Genomic DNA, 21,928 nt, shown 5'->3' with positions numbered 1-21,928 from the left:
GGCCTCAAAGAAACGCAGCTGCTCACCATGGCTTTGTCAGTTTCTGGGTCCTCATCCTATCACTCCCAATGCCAACAGGCACCAGGACAGGCAGAGGCCATTCCCACTGCAGAAACCCATTCCCAGCCCGAGAGCGTGGGGGGCTGAAGAAAGTCGGTTCTCACCATAGAGCCTGTCTTCCTACCATGACAGGCTCGACGTCTTCGTGGAACCAGCTTCTCTGCAGAGCTCCACAGTCTCTGCCAACTCGTCCAGTTGGAGTGAACCAGCGGCCCAAGCACTTGCCTGGATCATGGGACCCTTTTCCAAGGCGTGTTGCCCTCCCCTCCAATCACTTTTTTCACTTTTTTTTTAACTATCAGATTTGTCATCTAAGGAACCTATGTGGCCCTTAAGCAGAGTGTGATATCCGTGCTGATTTCCAGTTGGAATGCCAAGCTGTGTTAAGGTGAGCTACCTGAAATGCAAGTAGCTGTCACTACGTGAGAAAGTCAGCATGGGCCCGGTAACCCCAGCACAATGGCCAGGCCCCCAGGAGGTTCTCAGTGTAGTTCTGGACCCTTTCTGGGCCTTACATTGAAGGTGCTCTTACCACCCTCTCTTGTTTCCTTTCCATCACTCCCTGGCTGCTTGATGCGCCAGCCTTGTGTACACCTGACCCTCTACCTGGAGCAGGTGGCTGAATCAGCATCCACACAGACTGTGAACAGTTGCTTGCTATCTCGGTATCTGTACAGCACCTGCCAAGGCACATATCTGCTGGTCGGTCTTGCCCACTTGGCTGGAAGCTTCTTAAGGGATAAGACCCCCAGTGAAACATTCTCCATGCTAATTGCTTCTGGATAATAAACTACATCACTGCCCTACAGGTCTCTTCTAAACAGTAACCTCCATTTTTCTCTCCAAAACAGACTTTTCCCCCCCTCTCAATGTAGCAAAATCTTTAACTACTACAATCACCGATGGCCTGGAAAAGGCACACATACCCTCTGACATCACTAATGGGACTTCTCTGAGTAGCACGACATCTGAGACCACTTGGAAGTTCTTGTGTTGCGGGAAAGATCTAAGCCTGGTGTCTCTCTCAAGTGTCCCTATCATCCAGAGCTTCAAGTGCAAGTGGCTGAAAATGCATCAGGTCCTGGGGCTAGTGGGCACAGTGGACACTACCTGGCACAGTGGGTAAAGCCGCTGCCTGCAGCGCTGGTATCCCTGTCTGGGCACTGGTTTGAGCATTGGCTGTTCCACTTCCTAACCAGCTCCCGGCTAATGGCCTGAGAAAGCAGTAGAAGATGGCCCAAGTGCTTTGGCCCCCACACCCACATGGGAGACCTGGAGGAAACTCTGGCTCCTGGCTTTGGACTGCCCCAGCTCTGGCCATTGTGGCCATTTGGGGAGTAACCAGCACATGGAAGAACTCATTCTCTCTGTCTCTCTCTGTCTCTCTCTCTGTGCCTGTAACTCTACCTCTCAGATAAATAAATCTTAAAACAAAAGCAAAAAAAAAAAGACTGCATCAGGTCCCATCCTTCATGCTCAGCCCTGCGTCCCACTGAAGCATCAGGCAAGCCAGATTCCTTTCTGCTTTTCTTTCCAAAACACAGCACACCCCTCTTAAACTATTGCTTATTCCCAGTCTAGATTTCTATGCTGCAGCCATAAGAACATAACCATCATCCGTCTTGAAATACACCTTGAATGTCCACCCAGGTGTGGCCTGCGCGGGCCATGCAGTCACCACTCTGCTCACTTCGCCTAAGTCAGATCAAACACCACGTGTCATGTATTTGTCACTTCCTCTCCTCTGCTCCAGCCTCCTTTGAGGATACTGGACATCTGGGTTTGGATTCATTTATCTCCCCAACAGGAATGGGAAACCCAAGCAGGCAGAGGCCAGACTGTTTATTTTCTGACCCAGTGGTTCAGACAGTCCCTGGCTCCTTGTTCCATGGATACATGGATTGTAGTGCCCACAGAATTAAAAACACATCCACCACAGTGCAGCAGCAATAAAGGAGATCTATGCAGCGGCCTCTGTCTTAAGAGAACGGCCCCCACTGATGCATGTGAAAGGAAGGGCAGAGATAGCCTTCCAAGAAAAATTCAGAAGCTGTTCCAAGACTCCGATCTCTCTCCAAGCACCGTCTGGGGCTCAGCTACAAAAAGGCAGCATAGAGACCCCACTCAGCAGGGCCAGGATCCACTGTCCCCTCAAGGGCGCCTCCCAAAGGCAGGGAGAGAAATGGCAACCCCGCTCCAAGGGGTGTGTGGCCTCAGGCTTGGCCTGGATGCAGCCCAGGCACAGACCTCATGAATGTGGCCAGAGCTGACCAGACCATTGCCCTTTACTTCCCATGGCCAGGTGCTGTGGAGACATGGGAGATAAAAAGGTGCCGTCCGCAATCTGGCCATGTAGCCCCCCATTCTCAACAGCACTCGACACTGCCCGAGACCCTCTTGCCCTACTGGGCTGCTCCCCTCTTCACGAAATCTTGACTCGTTCTCAACCCTAAGCCCTCCCTCCACACCCTATCACTTGTCTGTCTTCCCAAAGCACTTCTAGCCCAATCTAGGGCAACATTTCTCCCCCAACTCAATGGGAAGACTGTTTGTCCTTGGCATATTCGATTGTGGTGTATTCGATTCGTCCATGGGAAAGAACAGCATTTTTTCCACGTGTGGACCTTCACTTCCCGAAGTCCCAGGATTCAAAGAAAGGGGTTGCATGGCGGCTGTGCACTGAGCTGGTGCAAATGTCTCCTGGAGATACAGCGAAAAGATCCCGATAAAATAAGCAAGTGTGAGTGTGCACGTGCCTCACCTCTTTAAGAACCAGCACACATTTGCCTGGGCCCACGGACTGAGGTAGCTCTGAGATCCTTCCTTTGTTCAGGTAAGGGCCTGAGAAACACCTGTGGTTGATGAAAAGCTGAGGACAGCAGTACTTCCCATTCACGGTTCCTGCAGGGAAAGCGCAAATGGTGGATGCTTAGGGTCACAACTCCAGACCTGAGGGCCCTCCCACCCCGCAAGATGCATGCTTAATCCACTTTGTCAGCAAAACTACCTCAAGGGGCTGTCTGATGTCTTGACAGACGGGGACTCTGCAGTTACCAAAGACACGGGGCTTAGATTGGTCACCGCAACTGTGAGAGCCAGGGTTGCTGGGCCTCTAATCAGGAGGCCCTGCTGTGCTTCCAAACTGTGACACAGCAGAGAAAAACAGGACTTTCTTCCTTGGGAGGAAGGTCCATTGCGCCCTCATCTCAGGACACTGTATATCTACAATAATGTTGCAGAAGTTCTGTTTCCTTTGTCCACTACATACATACAGAAAGTTTTCGGTTATGATTTATTCCTATTTATTTACATCTATTACACTGATTATGCAGTATTCAAGACAGATGACGACTCAGGTATGACGATGCATCTTGAGAATAAAACCACTGAGTATCAGCTCAGTTGCCTGTGTGCTCCAGTGGTTCTCGCCTCCCAGCTGCCCTCCAGAAATAACCACTCCCCTGAATTTGCTATTTGTCATTTCCGACACAAGTTCATAAACCTTACTCCCCTCCCCTCCCCCCAACACACACTATCATAGACACACACAAGCAATATATTTTCATCACTCCTTCTCTCATGGGTGGATACTCAGTTGTTTCTACGTTTTCGGAATATGCCAATGGTGCTTTCATGAGTAAGAGTACAGACCCCTATGAGCACAGAGTAGGCCCCTCCGCTATCCCAAGGCCAACACCAGATACTGTTAAATGGCCTTATTTCACTGATCGGATGAAGGTAAAATGTTCCCTCCATGTGGCTGAAATCTGCATTACTCTCAGTATTCTTTCAACTCAGAGAACAGGGCAGGTTGTTTTCCTTGCTGTGTCTCCAGCTGCCATGGGCAAAATGTAAGAAAACGAAATGATGGGATTTCCCTCTGCGGTTTCTTCATGTCTACAAATAGGATGAGGTTTCACTTGTGGCTAAGGGACTCACTCCCCAGATTAACCCTGCTCCTCTCTAAGCTCTTCCCTAAGCTAACCAACAGTGTGTTATTTCTGCATAAATATGGTTATTCATTTGGGATGGTAAGTTAATAGTCGAAGAACACTTGTTCTCATAAAGACTTCAGCAAAGAACCAACTGGTAGGAGATAAAAATATCACTCTTGTAGATATAAGAGAAAAAGGAGCAAACTAACAATTACAGGCTATGACAGCATAGCTGACATAGTTCTTTAAAAATCACCTTCAAGTTTCAATTCTATACAACAGGCAAAAATAATTAAGGACATGGCTTCATTTCTGTGGACATTTTTTGGCAGGATTACCTTGCCTGTTCCTTCAGTAAAAAACAATTTTACTCAAGTCTACTCACAAAACTCTCTTTTGACTACAAAGAAAATTTCAACTGACAGCAGTTTCCCAGTTCCTTTAATCCTAGAATCCAACACAGGTTTCATTTTGGTTTAGGAAATAAAATTCCTTATCAAGTATTACTTATTGTACAAATGTCTATTGTCAGATTCGGTCATCAAACCGTAACTGACAATTGTATTTCCCAAGGCTGCTGTGAGACATAAAACTCTACACATGAAATAACATATATTGTTCATAACCAGCTATTCAAATTCAGAGGGTTTTAAGGAGCAATCCAAAAGCCAGCAGGGACTTAAGTATTCACCCTAAGTATAAAAATCCAAGTGGACTTGGCACAAAAATGCCTAATGATGATATTTTCAACTCTTTTCCACAGGGTAGTTCATGATCCACAGACCTAATCTGGCTTGGAATTTCAAAGCAGCCCATGCACCCTTTTTCCCACAGACTAGGAGAACTATCTAGAGATACTGATCAAGAAGTAGGGGGAAAAATAAAATAGCATGGAAATTTTAGCTTAGATATTACAATGGAGGGGCCAGTGCTGTGGCACAGTAGGTTAAGCCTTCATCTGTGGCACCAGCATTCTATATGGGCACCGGTTTTAGTCCTGGCTGCTCCTCCTACCTCTCAAATAAATAAATAAAATCTTTAAAAAAAGGGAAGGAGAGAAGGAAGGGAGGGAGGAAGGAAGGAAGGAAGGAAGGAAGGAAGAAGAAATTACAAAGGAGCTGGCCCTGAGATGAGGTGTGGTATGTTAGGCCACCACCTGCAAGGTCAGCATCCCATATGGGCGCTGGTTCAAGTCCTGGCTGCTCCACTTCTGATGCAGCTCTCGGCTATGGCCTGGGAAAGCAGTGGAAGATGGCCCAAGTCCTTGGGCCCTGCACCCATGTGGGAAACCTGGCAGAAGCTCCTGGCTCCTGGCTTCTGATAGGCTCAGCTCCTCCTGTTGTGGCCATTTGGGCAGTGAACCAGCAGATGGGAGACGTTTCTCTCTGTCTCTCCCTCTCTCTGTAACTCTATCCCATAAATAAATAAATAAATAAATACGCTCAAAGTTGAGATAATCTCCTACTGAACTAAAAATATATACATGTCCACAGTCACAGGTGCAAGTTAGAAGAAGACAGTCCTCAGTGGTATCATTTACCTGTCGTGTCCAGGTGAGGGAATAAGCACAGGTCATGAGGTATTTTCTCTACAGGCACTGTGGATGGTAATCTGTCAGTAGAGAAAACAAAACTACAAAGGGTCACCAACTACAGGAGAAAATATCACATTCCAAAGTCTGTTAATCACGTGAGGGACCATTTCATAAATCCAAGATAAGAGCATCTCAAGACAGCAGGTGTGGATAGAAGCACCAGCAATAAGACCACATAAAAGAAGATTACTTCAGGAGAGTTATTTTCAGTCGCTTCTGATGACCCTGAAAACCCTACGAACATCTGTCGCTGAGTGGCCATCACTGTTCCATGAGTGTGGTCGCTGCCCGACTGGTCTCTTGTTACAGAATTGGAATAATGTCTTCCATTATATCTTAGGCATGAAGAAAACATTACCTTACACTTCAAGTCGCACTTTTCCACTTCAGTGCCTAATTGAAAACCATTTTCCACTACCTTTGATTTCTGATCCCCGTGCTTATGTGGATCATGGCCACACAAAAAACGATCTTAAAAGAAAACGATTGAACTTGTGATTCCGAATATGTGAAGTAGGCTTATTCCAAGACAGAAATCTGTTACAGTTAAATTTTAAAAAATTGCTGAAAAAATATTTTTAACATGGGGCCTTAGGCAAAGAGAGGTATATCGGGTATATCCACAGGTAATACTGTGGCTGCCCAGAAAGTACAGAATCCAAAATTTGGCTACATAAACTCAAACGAAGTTCGTGCGAGAGATCTTAGCGGGGTCATCTATGGCAGTAGTTCTCCAACTACAGCCTCTCAAACTTGAAGCATCAGGGTCACCAATACAGAGCCTCAGGTCCCACCACAGGCAGCCTGAATCAGAAATCTGGGGTCAGGGAAAGCAATCCGTGTCTCTTGGAGCTCTCTGGGTGGCTGATCAGTGTAAAGGGTGAGCACCCTTAGCCCACGGACTGCAGACGTAAAGTCAGGAGTGCGAATTTGGACTCAGTCATGGGACGGCAGTAAATGTTCTACTTCAATGCTGTGCCAGTGCAGTGGAGTCTGTTTATTAACCTGATACACTGCATTTAGAAATGAATGCACACAAAGTAGCCGCAAAACTCTCATGCTCATTCAAATAACCAAAGCACTGCTCTATTCCATTTTAAATCCCAAACTTGAAAAACACTGTTTTCAGTTCCCTTTCCATTCATATAACTTTATGAACTTAAGAAAACAGAACCACGTGGCATGGAACGTACCCTTTAGTCTATTTTAAGTGTCTTTCAATGTATAGAGATGCCACCAGCAGTGACAGCTTTTCAAAAACACACTGCCTTTGTGTACACACTCTGCCCTAACATCTCTTTTCTCCTTAAAAGTGAAATGCAGGGTGGGGACCTATATTTGCCCAACAATCTAAGTCCCACAAGTTCTTTTTTTTTTTTTTTAATGTGATCTGATTTAATCCTTATAAGAACCATTAGGAACAGGTGTCTTACAAATGAGGACACTGAGATGCAGGGGACTGAAGCAACTTGTTCAAACTCATCCAGGTGGAAAGTGGCAGAGCTGCAGTAAGACTGAAGCCATCCCCCACACAGGCCTGACCGTGGCCAGGGAGGCAGGCCAGACGCAGTTCACCTTTCAAGGGTGGGGGCAGGGGCTGTACACGCGCACTGCACTTGCCACACGGGGTGGCTGGGGGCATTGAGATGACAGCCACTGCTCTCTGTGTATGAGACTGGGCTCTTTGAGAAATGACAATCTAAGCTGTAGGGTCCTTTTGGCAACAGCCTTTGTATCTTGCATACAACAGGTGCACAAGAAGTAACAACAGCTACACATTGCTATCACCTTTATTACTGAGCTAATTGCAAGCTAACTCCCTAATAAAAAGTCATGCTTCTGACCCCCATAAAGACATTCTACAGTTTACTATGTAACTCTGAGAGAAAAGAAAAAAACAAAACAACAACGTACTGTTTTTCTGGTTGCACAACTGCAATCTTTCTCTTCTTTTGTGCTGTGTGATGGGCAAAAAGGAAAAAAGAAAAAGAAAATCAGCTTTGGCAGTGAGGCAGATAACATTTTTAAAAGCTGGCTTAGAATAAAAATGTCTTTTTAAAGGAACAATTTAAAACAATGACGCTATTTCAATGAAGCCACAACTTTATATGAATTTCTTATAGTATAGAAAAAAGTTGAGTCATCAGACATGAGATCTGAATAGAACTTGGTACATTTAATCTTATCCCTACACTGGCTACTTTATTTTAAAATGTGCTTTTAACAAGAAAGAAAAAGAGTGTGCATCCTGTGCCTGGAATAAATGCACATATTAAGACAAACGGTTGCGAGCACAATTCTCCAGAACGTTTTTTTTCCCCATAGAAACTGTGATAAGGTGAAAATTTTACCTTAACAGCACACTCCAAATTAGGACCACAGGCATGCATTCGAACTAAAACATTTTCATGCTGAAAGGAGAATTGGTGACTAGCAACTGTGGCCGCCTATAATCCACCAAGCACTGATTTTCTGAATTAGAACAATTAGGATCACCGTAAGAAAAATACAGCAGAGCTTTTGGCACCTATTAATGTTGGCTCAGATAATTTTGCATCTTCCAACAGAAGCACAAACTTCCAAAATGTTAGCCGTCTGGCAGGCTTATTAGAGTTAGCCTCTTTTAAGCAAGATGTACATGTAGGAAGTATTTACAAGAACAGATAAGAGAATTAACAAAATTTCAAGCACCTTGGACTTTATTTGGTATTTAATTCTCATTGGCACTATAACAAAAAGTTTAAGTTTTGTGATTCCCAAGCTGAAAAATGAGTACAGAGTAGGTTGTCCAACTCAGCCTTTATTAATAAGGGTGAGGAGGTCTGATTGCAGGTCTGGTTGGGAGCCAACAGACCTGGGAGCAAAATGCAAGACCAAGAGGAAACTGCATGGTGGGGGTGTCTGGCACAGTGATTAAGACATCGCTTGGGACACCTGCAGCCAGTTTCAGAGCACCTGAGACTGAGTCTCAGCGCCGCTCCGGAGTCCAGCTTCCTGCTGGTGCACACGCTGAGGGGGCAGCAGATGACGGTTCAAGTACTTGGGTCCCCGACACCCATGTGGGAGACTCAGATTGAGTTCTGGGCTCCTGGCTTCAGCTTGGTCCAGCTGCAGCTGTTGTGGGCGTTTGGAGAACGAACCAGCCAATGGGAGAGCTCTGTCTATCTGTCTGTCTTCTCTTTCAAATAAATCGATAAATAATTTTTAAATAAAAAAATAAGTAATAGAGCAAACAGGAAATGTTACTATATTTACCTTAACTCACATGTGACTTTGCATCAGAAAAGCCCAAGGCACCTGCAACCTCCCGTATCCATGTGAAGGAAGAAGGAAGAGGATACAGGCCTCTAGGCCTCTAGGTCCTATCTGAACGACACAGAGGGTTGAGCCTCAACCCCATGACAGATCCCAGGGAGGATCTGACTGTTGGCCAGGCTGGCTGGGCGAGATAAGAAAAAGCAACACTAGGATGAAGAGGGTGTCTCTGATACCAAAATGACTATTCTATGCTCCAAGCTCTAGGAACAGCTTAAAATGAAAAGCTATTACTCTAACTGGGTTGGGTGCACTGAGTAGGATGTTATCAGGGAGAGAAGAATCCCTCTCTATAATCCACCTCTCCAGAACTTGAACTGCCCACTCTATTTCACGCACGTCATGTCCTACTCCTGTACTCAGTGAATACTGAGCAGGCAACCCTTCAAATCTGTTGACTTTGGGAACGATGAGGCCAAGCACGAGATGGAACTTGGTTTATAGCCACATTCTGAGAATCCACAGAAGTGTGCCATGGGACAGGTTGTTAGAAAGGAGGAAAGCTGGCAGATAAATTCCAGAAAGGGAGTATTAGAAATACAGTCTGTCACAAAGGGTGGAAGTACTCACAATTATTTTTAAGATTTATTCATTTATTTGAAAACCAGTTAGAGAGAGAGTGAAAGAGAAAAGAGAGAGCTCTTCCATCTGCTGGTTCATTCCCCAAACAGCAACAATGGCTCGGGCTAGGCCAGGCAAAAGCCAGGAGCCTGGAACTCCATCCGGGTCTCCCACATGGATGGCAGGGGCACAAGCACTTGCACCAACTTCCTCAGCTTTCCCAGGAGCATCAGCAGGGAGCTGGATCAGAAGTGGAGCAGCCGGGATTTGAACCAGCACTCACATGGGATGCAGCAGTGAATCCTTAACCCATTGTGCTTTAACCCACTATACCACAATGCTGGCCCCAAGTACCCACAATTTTAAATAATATTTGTTGATAGACATTAGAACAAAATAATAAATGCAAAGGTGTGTTAAGTTTGAATCTTTACAGTGTACCATTTCATGATAATCATCTATAATATATTAAAATATGTTATATTATTTCAGTGTATATGTGTGCACTGGATTGTTTAACTGTTAGTATTGGTTTTATGTGGTATTTCTTGTATCAAAAGGATGTGAAGTAATACATTGTTTAAACTGCAGCTGAAATTAGTCAGTGCTAAGAGGAGGTTAAGTGCTTGTCAGGATGTTAAATAAACTGCTGGGACCAATTATGAGCCCTTTAACTTTAGGGAGAATCTCACAAGAAAATTTAGCTCTTTAGAAAGAGCTAAATTGTAACAAGAAAATACAGCCTCTTAAATTAAATTTTTTCCCAATCAAAATAATGGACTGTATTAAAAAAAATAAAAACACCAAAGCGGAGATTCCATGTGCTTGTCTGCCTCCTTCCCGTAACCTTCAGTTTCCTGCTGGCTGTGACTTCACTCTGACTGTTGAGCTCAAGCACATGCTTAAAGGATACCCAGACAACAAGAGTACCGGTGTTCCATGGAGAAATCCAAACCTTTTTTTTTTTTTTAATTTATTTTTTTTTTGACAGGCAGAGTGGACAGTGAGAGAGACAGACAGAGAGAAAGGTTTTCCTTTGCCGTTGGTTCACCCTCCAATGGCCGCCGCGGCCAGCGCGCTGCGGCCGGCGCACAGCGCTGATCCGATGGCAGGAGCCAGGAGCCAGGTGCTTTTCCTGGTCTCCCATGGGGTGCAGGGCCCAAGCACCTGGGCCATCCTCCACTGCACTCCCTGGCCACAGCAGAGAGCTGGCCTGGAAGGGGGGCAACTGGGACAGAATCCGGCGCCCCGACCAGGACTAGAACCCGGTGTGCCGGCGCCGCTAGGCGGAGGATTAGCCTAGTGAGCCGCGGAGCCGGCCGAAATCCAAACCTTTTTGATTTTCATTTTTGGGTTGTGCCTTTCTTATCTGTTCACCAAGATCACACACAGGCAACACTTACAGACTGTCTTGTGTGGTGTGGTCAGCGGGTAAGCATTTGCTTCACACCAGCCCACGGGGAAGATGTCCATGGATTCCACATCCACAATGACTTCTGAGACAGGAGTCTGCGGGCCTGCATTGGGAAGAGACAAGGTCATGGGTACAAATAAGAAAGAGAAGTAAAACAAATAGCAGAACATTCCTCAGATTGAAAAAAACATTCCTCTGAAAGATAAAAAAAAGAGATAACAGCAACATGGAAGGTATGACATTATAGGGGTTTGTAGTCTCACGACAGACCCAAATACTCAAGGTTTTATATGAGAGAGTGAGAACGCAGGAGGATTCAACAAAAGTAGGAGGTGGAAAAAAACAGATACTTTCCTCTAAAGGGGAGGGAGTGAGGAAAACCTTGGCAAATGTTGGCATCTGGGCAGACAGGTTGGAAAGGGAAGGCAGTCCCTATCCTAAGAACAGCCTTGAAATTGATGAAATGGGACAGAGCGTGGGGTGCGAGCCACAGGAACAGTTGTAGTAAGCCGCCATGACAAACTTCAGCCAACACCAAAGATCAACCTTCAACTAAAGAAAGGCAAACATCACAGCTAAATGCATCCAGTAAAAGGCGATGGCAATTACAAGCCGCGCAGACAAGAGACAAGACAATTCCTTACTCACTCATCAGCTTGACTGGAGTCACTTCCATTGAACTCACTTTATGGTGTGCAGACTTTGGTTATGTCACACAAAAGCTCTTTATGTGGGAAAATCTTTTCAGTGGAACCTGCCTATCACACCCTGTTTTGTAATCACAATAACTAATACTTCTGATAAACCAGCATTGCAGCTGAGAAATTCAGAAACAAGAAATCTGGATAATAGTGGTTGCAAAAGTTTCAAGGAGCTTTGCCTCCTTAGAGAATAAATGTGGAACTCAGCAAACTGGCTCCAACAAAGTGCTACATGAAATCATTAATTCTTAAGACAAAATACTTTGAGAGAAGACATTCTTGGACCAATAATCAAAATATAAGATCTCTAATAATAGACGGTGACTCCAGCCAATAGCTGTTGCTTTGCTTTGTTTTCTTCACAGTGAACCAAGATAAAAATAACACAGCAAACCCTATCACACATTCAGATCATCACATAACGTCTGATGCATTTTGAATCCTATCTCCTTTCCTAACCTGCGTGCTAAGTGCCATCAGCTAAACAGAAAATGGTCCCACCTCCAATGTTAGCTTCATGGGCTCCCTATGTCCCACTGCTTAACACAAAGCAGATATGATGAGAAAGTTAGTTGGTGAGTGTCAGCTCCTAATTGAGTGTTAAACCAATATATTGGTGTACAGACACTGCTCTGCACACTGACAGATGTTTATACACGCATGTTATCATCACCATGTGTCACTCTGAACTTCTGATTTCTCCTGCAAGAAATCCACGCTCAACATTGCCAATCCTAACTTCCCATACTTTGAGTGGCATATTAATGAAAGGAATGCAAGGCGGTTTACAGGGTTTATTTTCGCACAAAGTCAAATGAAGAGAAATTGTTTCTGTCTAGTATAATATGACTCCATCAATCTTTAACCTAACTGCCAAAGAAATTACTAAATAAGCAACAAAGAATATTCCAAAAACAGACGAAAGGCAAACAATCCCTCCCAGTGGGTCTCCCTTTCCTAAAGGGCAGTTGGCACACCAGGGCTTCCAGCAAAGAGGTCTCCAGGCTATTTCCTTTCACACCAGGTCATTTTCTCCTCTTCAAAATCAAAAAACAGCATCTCCTGCCTTCTCAATGATTCTGCTACCAGATTAAACTGATTTCCTAAAGACCTTTGCGTTTCCAGATTTATGTTTAGAATCAAATAAAATGTTCAAGGTCATTAGAAGCAGTACTTCAAAAGGAAGCATAAAATGAACCTTACAGCTTATTCCTTCCTAAATTATGACTTTCATCTTCCAATCTTCTTTGAGTTTAAACATTGTGTACATGACTGCTTTAATATATACACTTCTGTACAATGTATACATTAATATATTGCCACAGCTGTCTTTATCATACTTTACAATTCTTTGATCAAGCTTCCTGTTCAATTACACAAATATTTATGAGCAAAGATGTGTCAGCCACCTTTTCATCAGAGTTATAGTGCTGCCTTCCTCCCACCAGAAATCCATTCCATTAAGATATCTATTAAATAAAACCAGTGGAAAAGTGGGTTATTTATCTCCCAAGGAAGTTTTCTTGACCTCAAAGCATTTCAAACCCCATTTTGAATGATGGGTACCAGTTCTCTACCTTATCAATACGAATGCATCTGATCAGATGCACAGAATCTTTTAAGATAAAGGTTTTATCTCCTTAATAATTAAACAATTTCCAAAAGTACACAGGCAAAATTGGATGTGCCACTAAAATTCATTGCATTGTTCTTTATAAACAAATTCCTTTTTTTTAAAGATTTATTTATTTATTTGAAAGTCAGAGTTACACACAGAGAGAAGGAGAGGCAGAGAGATAGAGGTCTTCCATCCACTCCCTAATTGGCCACATGGCCGGAGCTGCGCCAATCAGAAGCCAGGAGTTTCCCTCAGGTCTCCCACACGGGTATAGAGGCCCAAGGACTTGGGCCATCTTCTACTGCTTTCCCAGACCATAGCAGGGAGCTGGATCCAAAGTGGAGCAGCCGGGACTCAACTAGCGCCCACATGGGATGCCGGTGCTGCAGGTGGCAGCTTTACCCACTATGCTACAATAACGGCCCCGATAAATTCCTTTTGAACATCATAAAACCATGCTCAATCTCTGACTCTGTGTAGGCTGCCTTCAGCCAGTATGTATTCTCCTTGTTTCTTCTCGTCTGGAAACCACCTCAAAAACCATCAAGAAACCTAAATCTCCATTTATGGGAAAGTACTTAAGGAAATTAGGGAACCTTCAAATGAAGGAATATTGTGCATTTATGAAAAAGTGAGATTTTCTTATACAGTTACATGTGAAGATCTCCAAACTATATTGGGAAGCTAATAAAAAGAAAAGACAGGCAGAAATTGTGCAAATACAGAACACTACCTACCACCTGTTTAAGAGGGGGAAATAACATATATTCACATGTGCATAAAATATCTGGAAGGGGATGAAAAATACTAACAAAGAGGGTATCCATTAGGAAAAAGAATCAGGTAGATGGGGCTGGTACTGTGGTGTAGCGGGCTAAGCCTCTGCCTATGGCACTGGAATCCCATATGAGTGCCAGTTCAATTCCCAGCTGCTCCTCTTCCGATCCAGCTCCCTGCTATGGCCTGGGAAAGTAGTGGAAAATGGCCCAAATGTTTGGGCCCCTGCACCTGTGTGGGAGATCCGGAGGAGGCTCCTGGCTTCCAATCAGCTCAGCTCCAGCCATTGCTGCCACCTGGGGAGCGAACCAGTAGATGGAAGACCTCTCTCTGTGCCTTTCCCTCTTTCTCTCTGTAACTCTACCTCTCAAATAAATAAATAAAATTAAAACAAAAAAAAATTAGGTGGCTATGGCTGGGGGTGCTGCAGAAGTGGAATGGAGAATCTAGTTAAAGATACTTTTCTGAATTTTTGTCTATTTTTGCAACCACCACCTTCACAAGCCCCACAACAATAACAAGACAAGCAAAGATATCCAGAGAAGAAAGAAGAATCTCCTATATAATGAGGTATTGCCAAGGGCTCAGATTAATGAAGGGCAAGTTCCCGTAAGACAAATTAAAACTCAACCACAGTGGGCTGGCGCCGTGGCTCAATAGGCTAATCCTACACCTTGTGGCGCCGGCACACCGGGTTCTAGTCCCGGTCAGGGCACTGGATTCTGTCCCGGTTGCCTCTCTTCCAGGCCAGCTCTCTGCTGTGGCCTGGGAGTGCAGTGGAGGATGGCCCAAGTACTTGGGCCCTGCACCCCATGGGAGACCAGGATAAGCACCTGGCTCCTGGCTTCGGATCAGCGCGGTGCACCGGCCGCAGCGTGCCAGCCAAGGTGGCCATTCGAGGGTGAACCAACGGCAAAGGAAGACCTTTCTGTCTCTCTCTCTCACTGTCCACTCTGCCTGTCAAAAACAAAATAAAACAAACAAAAAAAAAAAACAAACCAAAACAACCACAGTGAATCACTTCATTGCTACCAAAAGACAAGAGACTTTCTAAACTCATACAGTAAATTTACATGCTTAGAAATCCATGAGAATCACACTGAAATATTAACAATATTTCTGCAATTTGCCACCTCCTGAGGCCTGCTTCCTGTCCTGAAAGCAGCAGATCACAAAGTTCTACTGGACTTTCAGGTTGCAGAGACCAGTTCACAGCTGCTGCCCACGGATGGTACAGGGTACCTACCTGCAACACCTGATGACCTGCTCTATCCAGAACATCAGGATGGAAAAAGGAGATTACTTGGCCGGATGCTGAAGTGTCTTGCTTGGACCACAATCCTATCAAACTCCTACAGACATGAGGGATTCATTCATGATGGATTCACTCTCAGTGAATCACAGAAGACAGAGAACAGGAATGGGTGAGGGGCTGGCGATGTGGCACAGAGGGTAAAGCCGCCGCCGCCTGCAGTGCAGGAATCCCACATGGCACTGGTTCAAGTCCCAGCTGCTCCACTTCTGAACCAACTCTCTGCTATGGCCTGGGAAAGCAGTGGAAGATGGCCCAAGTCCTTGGGTCCCTGTACCCACATGGGAGACCCAGAAGAAGCTCCTGGTTCCTGGCTTCAGATCGGAGCAGCTCCGGCCCTTGCAGCCAGCTGAGGAGTGAATCAGCGGATGGAAGACCTCTCTCTCTCTCTCTCTCTCTCTCTCTCTCCTTCTCTCTGTGTGTAACTCTGACTTTCAAATAAATAAATAAATCTTTAAAAAAAAAATAATTAAAAAGAATGGGTAAGCTGAAGAGTGGAGATTTTACAGGGAAACCAGAGGCCCAGAGGCAGGAGGGATGTGAGGGGACAGAGGCTGGATCAACCATGAGGAAGGTCAAGGGTGTTCATTTATTTCAGTAACAGAATTGACAAAACCTCTTTGTCTCTGTTTAAAGCTGGGATGGAAAGAAAGGTTAAGTGGCATTTGAGGAAATGAGTTAACTTTGTTTCATGTCCCCACTGGAAATTAAAAGGTGGACCAGGTGCTGACAGGTCCGAGTGTGAGATGAACAGGGAAAACACTAGAAGAGAAGTGAGTCTGATTATCCAGGAGCAAGCAAGAACCAGATGCTGGAGACCCTCTGCAAATGCTTCTGCACAGGCAAGCTCTTAAAGCATCCCTTTGCCAGCTCCAGAGCCAGATTCCTAAGGAAAAACAGGATGAGCATCATTGTGACTGATAAGACCAAGGGATGAAGGGAAACAGTCTGAAGGGAAACAACAGAGACAGAGTTAAAGTTGTGTGTGTGCAAAGAGCTCCATTCACCTAAGCGCCAACTCACAGCACTGAAACGTTTAATCCTCACAACCCTCAGAGACAGGGCTATTTTCATTCCCATTTCAGAGATGAGTAAGCTGAGTCAAGAAAAGGTCAGCCAGCAGCTAAGTGGAAGATGGAGGCTCTGAGTGTGGGCAATTAGGCTGCAGAGCCTTGGTAAGCACTTGAGGAGGATGGTTCTCTTTTTTAAATCCTTCTCCTCCTCTTCCTTATTCTTACTTGTCGCTCCCCCTCTTCGTGGAGGAACGACACTAAACCCTGCCTAGGCTTCATATCCGAGTCACGGCACCATTATGTCGCTCCCCCTCTTCGTGGAGGAGCAACACAGAACCCTGCGCTGTTCTTTCGTCTGCTCAGCCCTCCCCGGGTTTGCTGCCGGTTCTTCCCGGGTTGGCTACTATCCCTTCCACCTCCGTGGAAGGGCAGTTCCCCCTGGCCACATTCCCCACTTCCGCAGGGGAGTGGCACACCGCCGGCCGGCTTTCTGGGGGGCTGCACAGGTGTTCCTTCAGCTAGATGTTCCCCTTAGATGTTCCTGGTGCATGCCGTCTCTCTCCTCCTTTATAGTCCTCCTCCGCCAATCCTAACTCGGCTGCCCACACGCCGAGTACGCTGCTCTCCTCCAATCAGGAGCAAGTCCTACAGTTTATTAGCTGAACTGGAGGCAGCTGTGTGGAAGCTGTTTACTTCTCTCCCAGCGCCATATTGTGGGAGAGCAGATGCATAGAATAAGTCTTAATTCCAGTAACTCAGTCCAGTCCGGGCTGCTCCCCACATTACTATTATCATCGTTACTATTATTACTATTGTTGTTATTTTGGAAGGGGAAGAGACCACTCACTCCTTCCGATTAGGGTCCCACAGCCCTTCTGCAGAATTCCCACTACTAAGGCAGGCGGGGGAAGCTCAGGATTTCTATCCAGGGGTCTGGCCTCCAGAGTGAGAACACGGTCACTGTGAAGTCACATTCCTCTCAATGGCAGCTTAAAAAAAGAACCAACCTTTGCTTTGGGCCCTCTGACAAGTCCTCGCAGAGATGATTCCCCATTCTCTCATCAAGAGCCTCCCAAACTCATTTCCATTTTACTTAACAGAGCCAGAGTCAATTCCACTGCCATCCAGCAAGAACCTCAGAGGCGCCGACTTTCTGAGGAGCACACATGTGGTGGTACTGAAAGCCACGTCCCCTAGACAGCTCCCCCTTTGGGGCCACCTCCTCGATCTGTCCAGGAAATACTGCTCCCACATCTTGATCTGCTGAAGCAGCTTCTCCCACAAAAGCTGCACACAGCCCATGCCTGCTTTTAAAGATCTGCAAGCGACCCACACTGTCCTGAAATACAATTATTTCCACATTTGCATTTTCCCTTGTCTCGTTTTTCGCAAGTGTCTGCAAAATGCTTATTAGCCTCCTGACTTCTTCACGAATAAACGGAAGGCTTAAGGGGCCCTTATTAGAATAGTCTGCAAACTCCAGTGTGCAGAAGATTCAAGGAAGGGGACTTCAAAAATGTAGATTCTCATATTTTGCTCCCAGGGAATCTGATGTACCAGGTCTGTGGTGGGCTCCAGGAATATGTATTTCAATAGGACTCTTGTTGATTATGTTGTGCAGAATGTTTTTTTTTTTTTGGCACTGAGCCAAGTGCATACCCACACATTGATCAAGGAGTTTTTAAATTTTAGATTATAAAGATAAATTGTCACTGTCTCAAATTTTGGTTGGCAAAACAGCAGTTCCAAGGGAACTGCTGTAAAATTGCTATTTTGTTCAGAAATGCACATATTATTTATTCCTCCTAGCCAGCAAATATTTAGCGAGCAAAGTGCACAGAATGTCTTGTATAAACACTGCACTGTGCGTGATGCACAGACAGGAATAGGTCCCACTGGTTGGGGCACATGCTCCTACAGAGTGGCAAATCTGAAAAGAAAAGGTGCTGCCTCGAATAACATCATCTACAAGCTCCATCTACTGAGCTCTTACTATCATGTGCCAACCATGATGGTGAGCACTTTACAGATGCCACTCAGCCAATCTCTTCAACCATTCTGCAAGGTAGACTCTAGGATAAGTTACACTGGATAGAGTGTGTACAAATAAAAGAGATCTAAAATTCCTAAGATACCCAAGAGCACATACCCAGGATGCAAGGCTGCTGAGTCCCACGTTACAGAATTTCATCTTTACTCCAAAAGAAATACAGGCTCACTGAAAATGAGGACGAAAGCAAGGACTGTATTTCAGAGATGACTTTTGGGAGCCTCATGAAGTTGGCACAGAGTGCAGTGGGGAGAGTACTGATGTCATGAGAACAAGGAACAAAAGCTGAAGTGGTGTGTGGCAGTGAGGAGGGACCTGGAGTAACTAGTGGTGATAGGAGGCAGTGGAGTTTCCAATTTGGTTTCCAACTTGGGTAAAATAATGCTGCCATTCAGTTTGAGGGAAGACCCTCGAAGAAAAGGCCAAAGTAGCCAGAGTGTTCATGCACTCAGTTTTGGGGATGCTGGTAGCCAAGTGCACGTGTTCTGCCAGTGGGTAACAATGGAAGCCACGGCTGAGTTCGCCGTGACTGTGGGTCACCCGCTCCACGCCACTGAAGTCACAGAGAGAGATGAGATTGTGCTCAGGCACTAGAGAAAAGAACTTTCAAAAATTCTGGCTTTTCTGTGTGAATAAGCGCAACCAAGATAGTTCATGGAGAAAAGAGGGGTCTGCGGGAAGAGTAACCCGCTGGGCCCAGGATTCTGGAGAAGATGAAAAGAGACTTTGAAGGTGGGGCCAGGGAAAATCAAATGCAGCAAAGAAGCAAGAATTGGAAACAACCTGGAGATGAGAATTACAAATGAATGGAGAAAAACGTTCATGCTGTAAGTTAAAACACACACACACACACACACACGAAATAACCAATCAAAGCAAGAGATGGGGATTATGCACTAACCCACTAAGCCCTCCCCCTATCCCTGTCCAGAACACACAGAATGCAGCAGGTGAGAGCAACAGGTGAGCCGCCAGGGGCATGACCCCAACAAGGCTAGCCAGCAGAGGGGTCCTCCTGTAGGTGGCGGGGCCACATTCTAGGCAGAGCACAGAGGGAAGCCAGCCCAGCAGCCTGTGTGTGAATCCTGTAGCACCGTAGTCAAGACACAGACACCCAACCCAAATTAACCAGAAAACGCCAGTGGACCATTCCAAAATGCCAGGCATCTCTCAAGACTGGCAAAGGAGAGATCCTATGTCCTCTTGAATCGTCACTGCTCCTCGTTTGTGAACACCTATGCAGACAGGCCACTGGCTTTTTAAAGAGCTCTTCACGGCGCCCGCAGAAATGAGGAACCAGGCAGGGATGGGGTCCTGCATATAATGGGCCTGTCAGTGTGTAATGGATGCCAATTCCTGAACTCTGAAATCTCACTTTCCAAAGCTATACACAGCACAGATTCACAGGCGGAAGTTTATGGAGCGTATTTGGCTGTTATTGATTATGGGACAATTTCATTTTCTCTTGATGTCCTTTCAGTGGGCAGCAGAAAAGTAACTATCATGAGGGACTGCTAATAGCATATGTCGATGCCTTGAGCTAAGTCGACTGAATTTAAATTTCAGTACTTCTACACAGATATGCACCCTTTGGGTCTTCTTCATGTTTTTATTTTTATTCTTTATTATTATGTTTATTTTTTTAAAACAAACCAGAACAGAAAGAAGCTGATAACAAATCCTAAGAGTCATCATTCTGTATATAAATTAAAAATGCAAAGACAGGGGTTGGCACTGTGGCATAGCAGGTAAAGCCACCGCCTGCAGTGCCGGATCCCATATGGGCGTCGGTTCGAGTCCCAGCTGCTCCACTTTCAACCCAGCTCTCTGCTATGGCCTGGGAAAGCAGTAGAAGATGGCCCAAGTGCTTGGGCCCCTGCACCCTCATGGGAGACCTGGAAGAAGCGCCTGGCTCCGGATTGGCATAGCTCCAGCCAGAGGCCATCTGGGGAGTGAACCAGCAGATGGAAGACCTCTCTCTTTCTCTCTCTCTCTCTCTCTCTCTGCCTCTGCCTCTCTGTAACTCTGACTTTCAAATAAATAAATAAATAAATCTTTAAAAATAAAATAAAACTAAATTCAAAGACACTAAATACAGGGCCAGTGTTGTGGTATAGCGGGTTAAGCTGTTGCCTGCAATGTGGGCATCCCAGACAGCACAGGTTCCGGTCCTAGCTGCTCCCCTTCCCATCCAGTTCCCTGCTAATAGGCCTGGGAAGGCAGCGGAAGATGGCTCAAGTTCTTGGGCCCCTGAACTCACATGGGAGTCCCGGATGTTCTGGTTTTGGCCTGGGTCAGCCCTGGCTACTGTGGCCATTTGGGGAATGAATGAACCAGTGGATGGAAGATTTCTTTTTTGTCTCTTCCTCTTTGTGTAACTCTGCCTTTCAAATAAATACATCTTTGAAAAATGACATAACCATTAATTGCAAATTCCCCACCTGTTTTAACTTGTAACAGGATTCCTCATTTCCAAACATGATTTTGTCTGCCACTCACTTCTAATGCTCTCTTCAAAACACTCTTACCACGGCAGCAACTGTTTTAAAAGAGCTGAATAATTTAGTGGTAATGAAGCTTGCTAGTCACTGCAACCTTTGTCCTCTAAAAGCAATTCCTGCCCCAGGTAATAGGCTAAAATACTTAATGCTCGAGAACACAGAACGTGTACATTTCTTCTAGGCAAGGCATTAATATGAATAATAACGAGGGTAAAAATAATAGAGACCATTACTAAATTTTTCCTATGGGTCTAAAATGGTTTTAACTGATTTCCACGAGTCAGTTAACGTCACAATCGTCTTAGGACACGGGCAGTGTTTCCTCCCATCTTATAAATGGTGCCCAGGGGTGCTGCCCTGCTCAGCCAAGCCCTGGCAGCTCCCTTCAGCGACAAGGCCCTGAGCTCACCTGCATAGCTTCATTCACCCCACAGCACAGCCATGGGGCCAGGCACCCGAGAGGCTGCATCGGATTCAGCAGGGAGCAGGTGTGTCCTTGGCCTCACAGGGTGGTTTGCTGTTGGGTTTCAACTCACTGACTCCACTTTTGCACACACAGGATCCTGCCTGCTTCCCAATTCCCATCCCCACTCTATCAGGCCACAGGGATGCGAACCTCGCAGTACAGACCCTGGAGCGCTTGTCAGTTAGCTCCAGCCAGGCATAGCCACCAGGGAGCAGCCCAAGCACACTGTCTAGTACCTCTTTTGCTGACAGTATCAGTTAAACAAAGTATATGGTCACTGGGCCCATATTTTTTTTTAAATTTTTTTAAAAGATTTATTTATAGGCAGAGTTACACAGAGAGAGGAGAGGCAGAGAGAGAGAAAGAGGTCTTCCATCAGATGGTTCACTCCCCAATTGGCCTCAATGGCCGGGGCTGTGCTGATCGGAAGCCAGGAGCCAGGAGCTTCTTTCAGGTCTCCCAAGTGGGTGCAGGGGCCCAAGGGCTTAGGCCATCTTCCACTGCTTTCCCAGGTTATAGCAGAGAGCTGGATTGGAAGCGGAGCAGTCGGGTCTTGAACCAGCACCTATATGGGATGCTGGCGTTTCAGGCCAGGGCGTTAACCCACTGTG

General features: G+C 45.6%; 1 protein-coding gene across 18 annotated transcripts in view; it reads right to left on the bottom strand.

Moving 5' to 3' along the window:
- Positions 1–21,928, bottom strand: part of SFMBT2 (Scm like with four mbt domains 2) — a 259,224-nt gene that overhangs the window by 47,468 nt on the left and 189,828 nt on the right. For 12 of the 18 annotated variants that reach the window (XM_051821569.3, XM_008268056.5, XM_008268059.5 and 9 more), the window contains 4 exons: positions 10,869–10,982; positions 7,504–7,546; positions 5,536–5,627; positions 2,822–2,961 (listed from right to left, as the gene is read on the bottom strand). In XM_051821569.3, coding sequence (XP_051677529.3) covers positions 2,822–2,961; positions 5,536–5,627; positions 7,504–7,546; positions 10,869–10,982 — 389 coding nt within the window. The remainder of the gene's footprint in view (positions 1–2,821; positions 2,962–5,535; positions 5,628–7,503; positions 7,547–10,868; positions 10,983–21,928) is intronic. The other 6 variants (XM_008268066.5, XM_089312350.1, XM_089312353.1 and 3 more) reach the window with 1 other exon arrangement.

The sequence above is a fragment of the Oryctolagus cuniculus genome, chromosome 13 (genome assembly GCF_051225735.1).
Source record: "Oryctolagus cuniculus isolate XC-2025 breed Fujian yellow rabbit chromosome 13, ASM5122573v1, whole genome shotgun sequence".
In the NCBI taxonomy this organism is placed as follows: domain Eukaryota; kingdom Metazoa; phylum Chordata; class Mammalia; order Lagomorpha; family Leporidae; genus Oryctolagus; species Oryctolagus cuniculus.
This window is presented reverse-complemented; position numbering and strand designations above follow the sequence as displayed.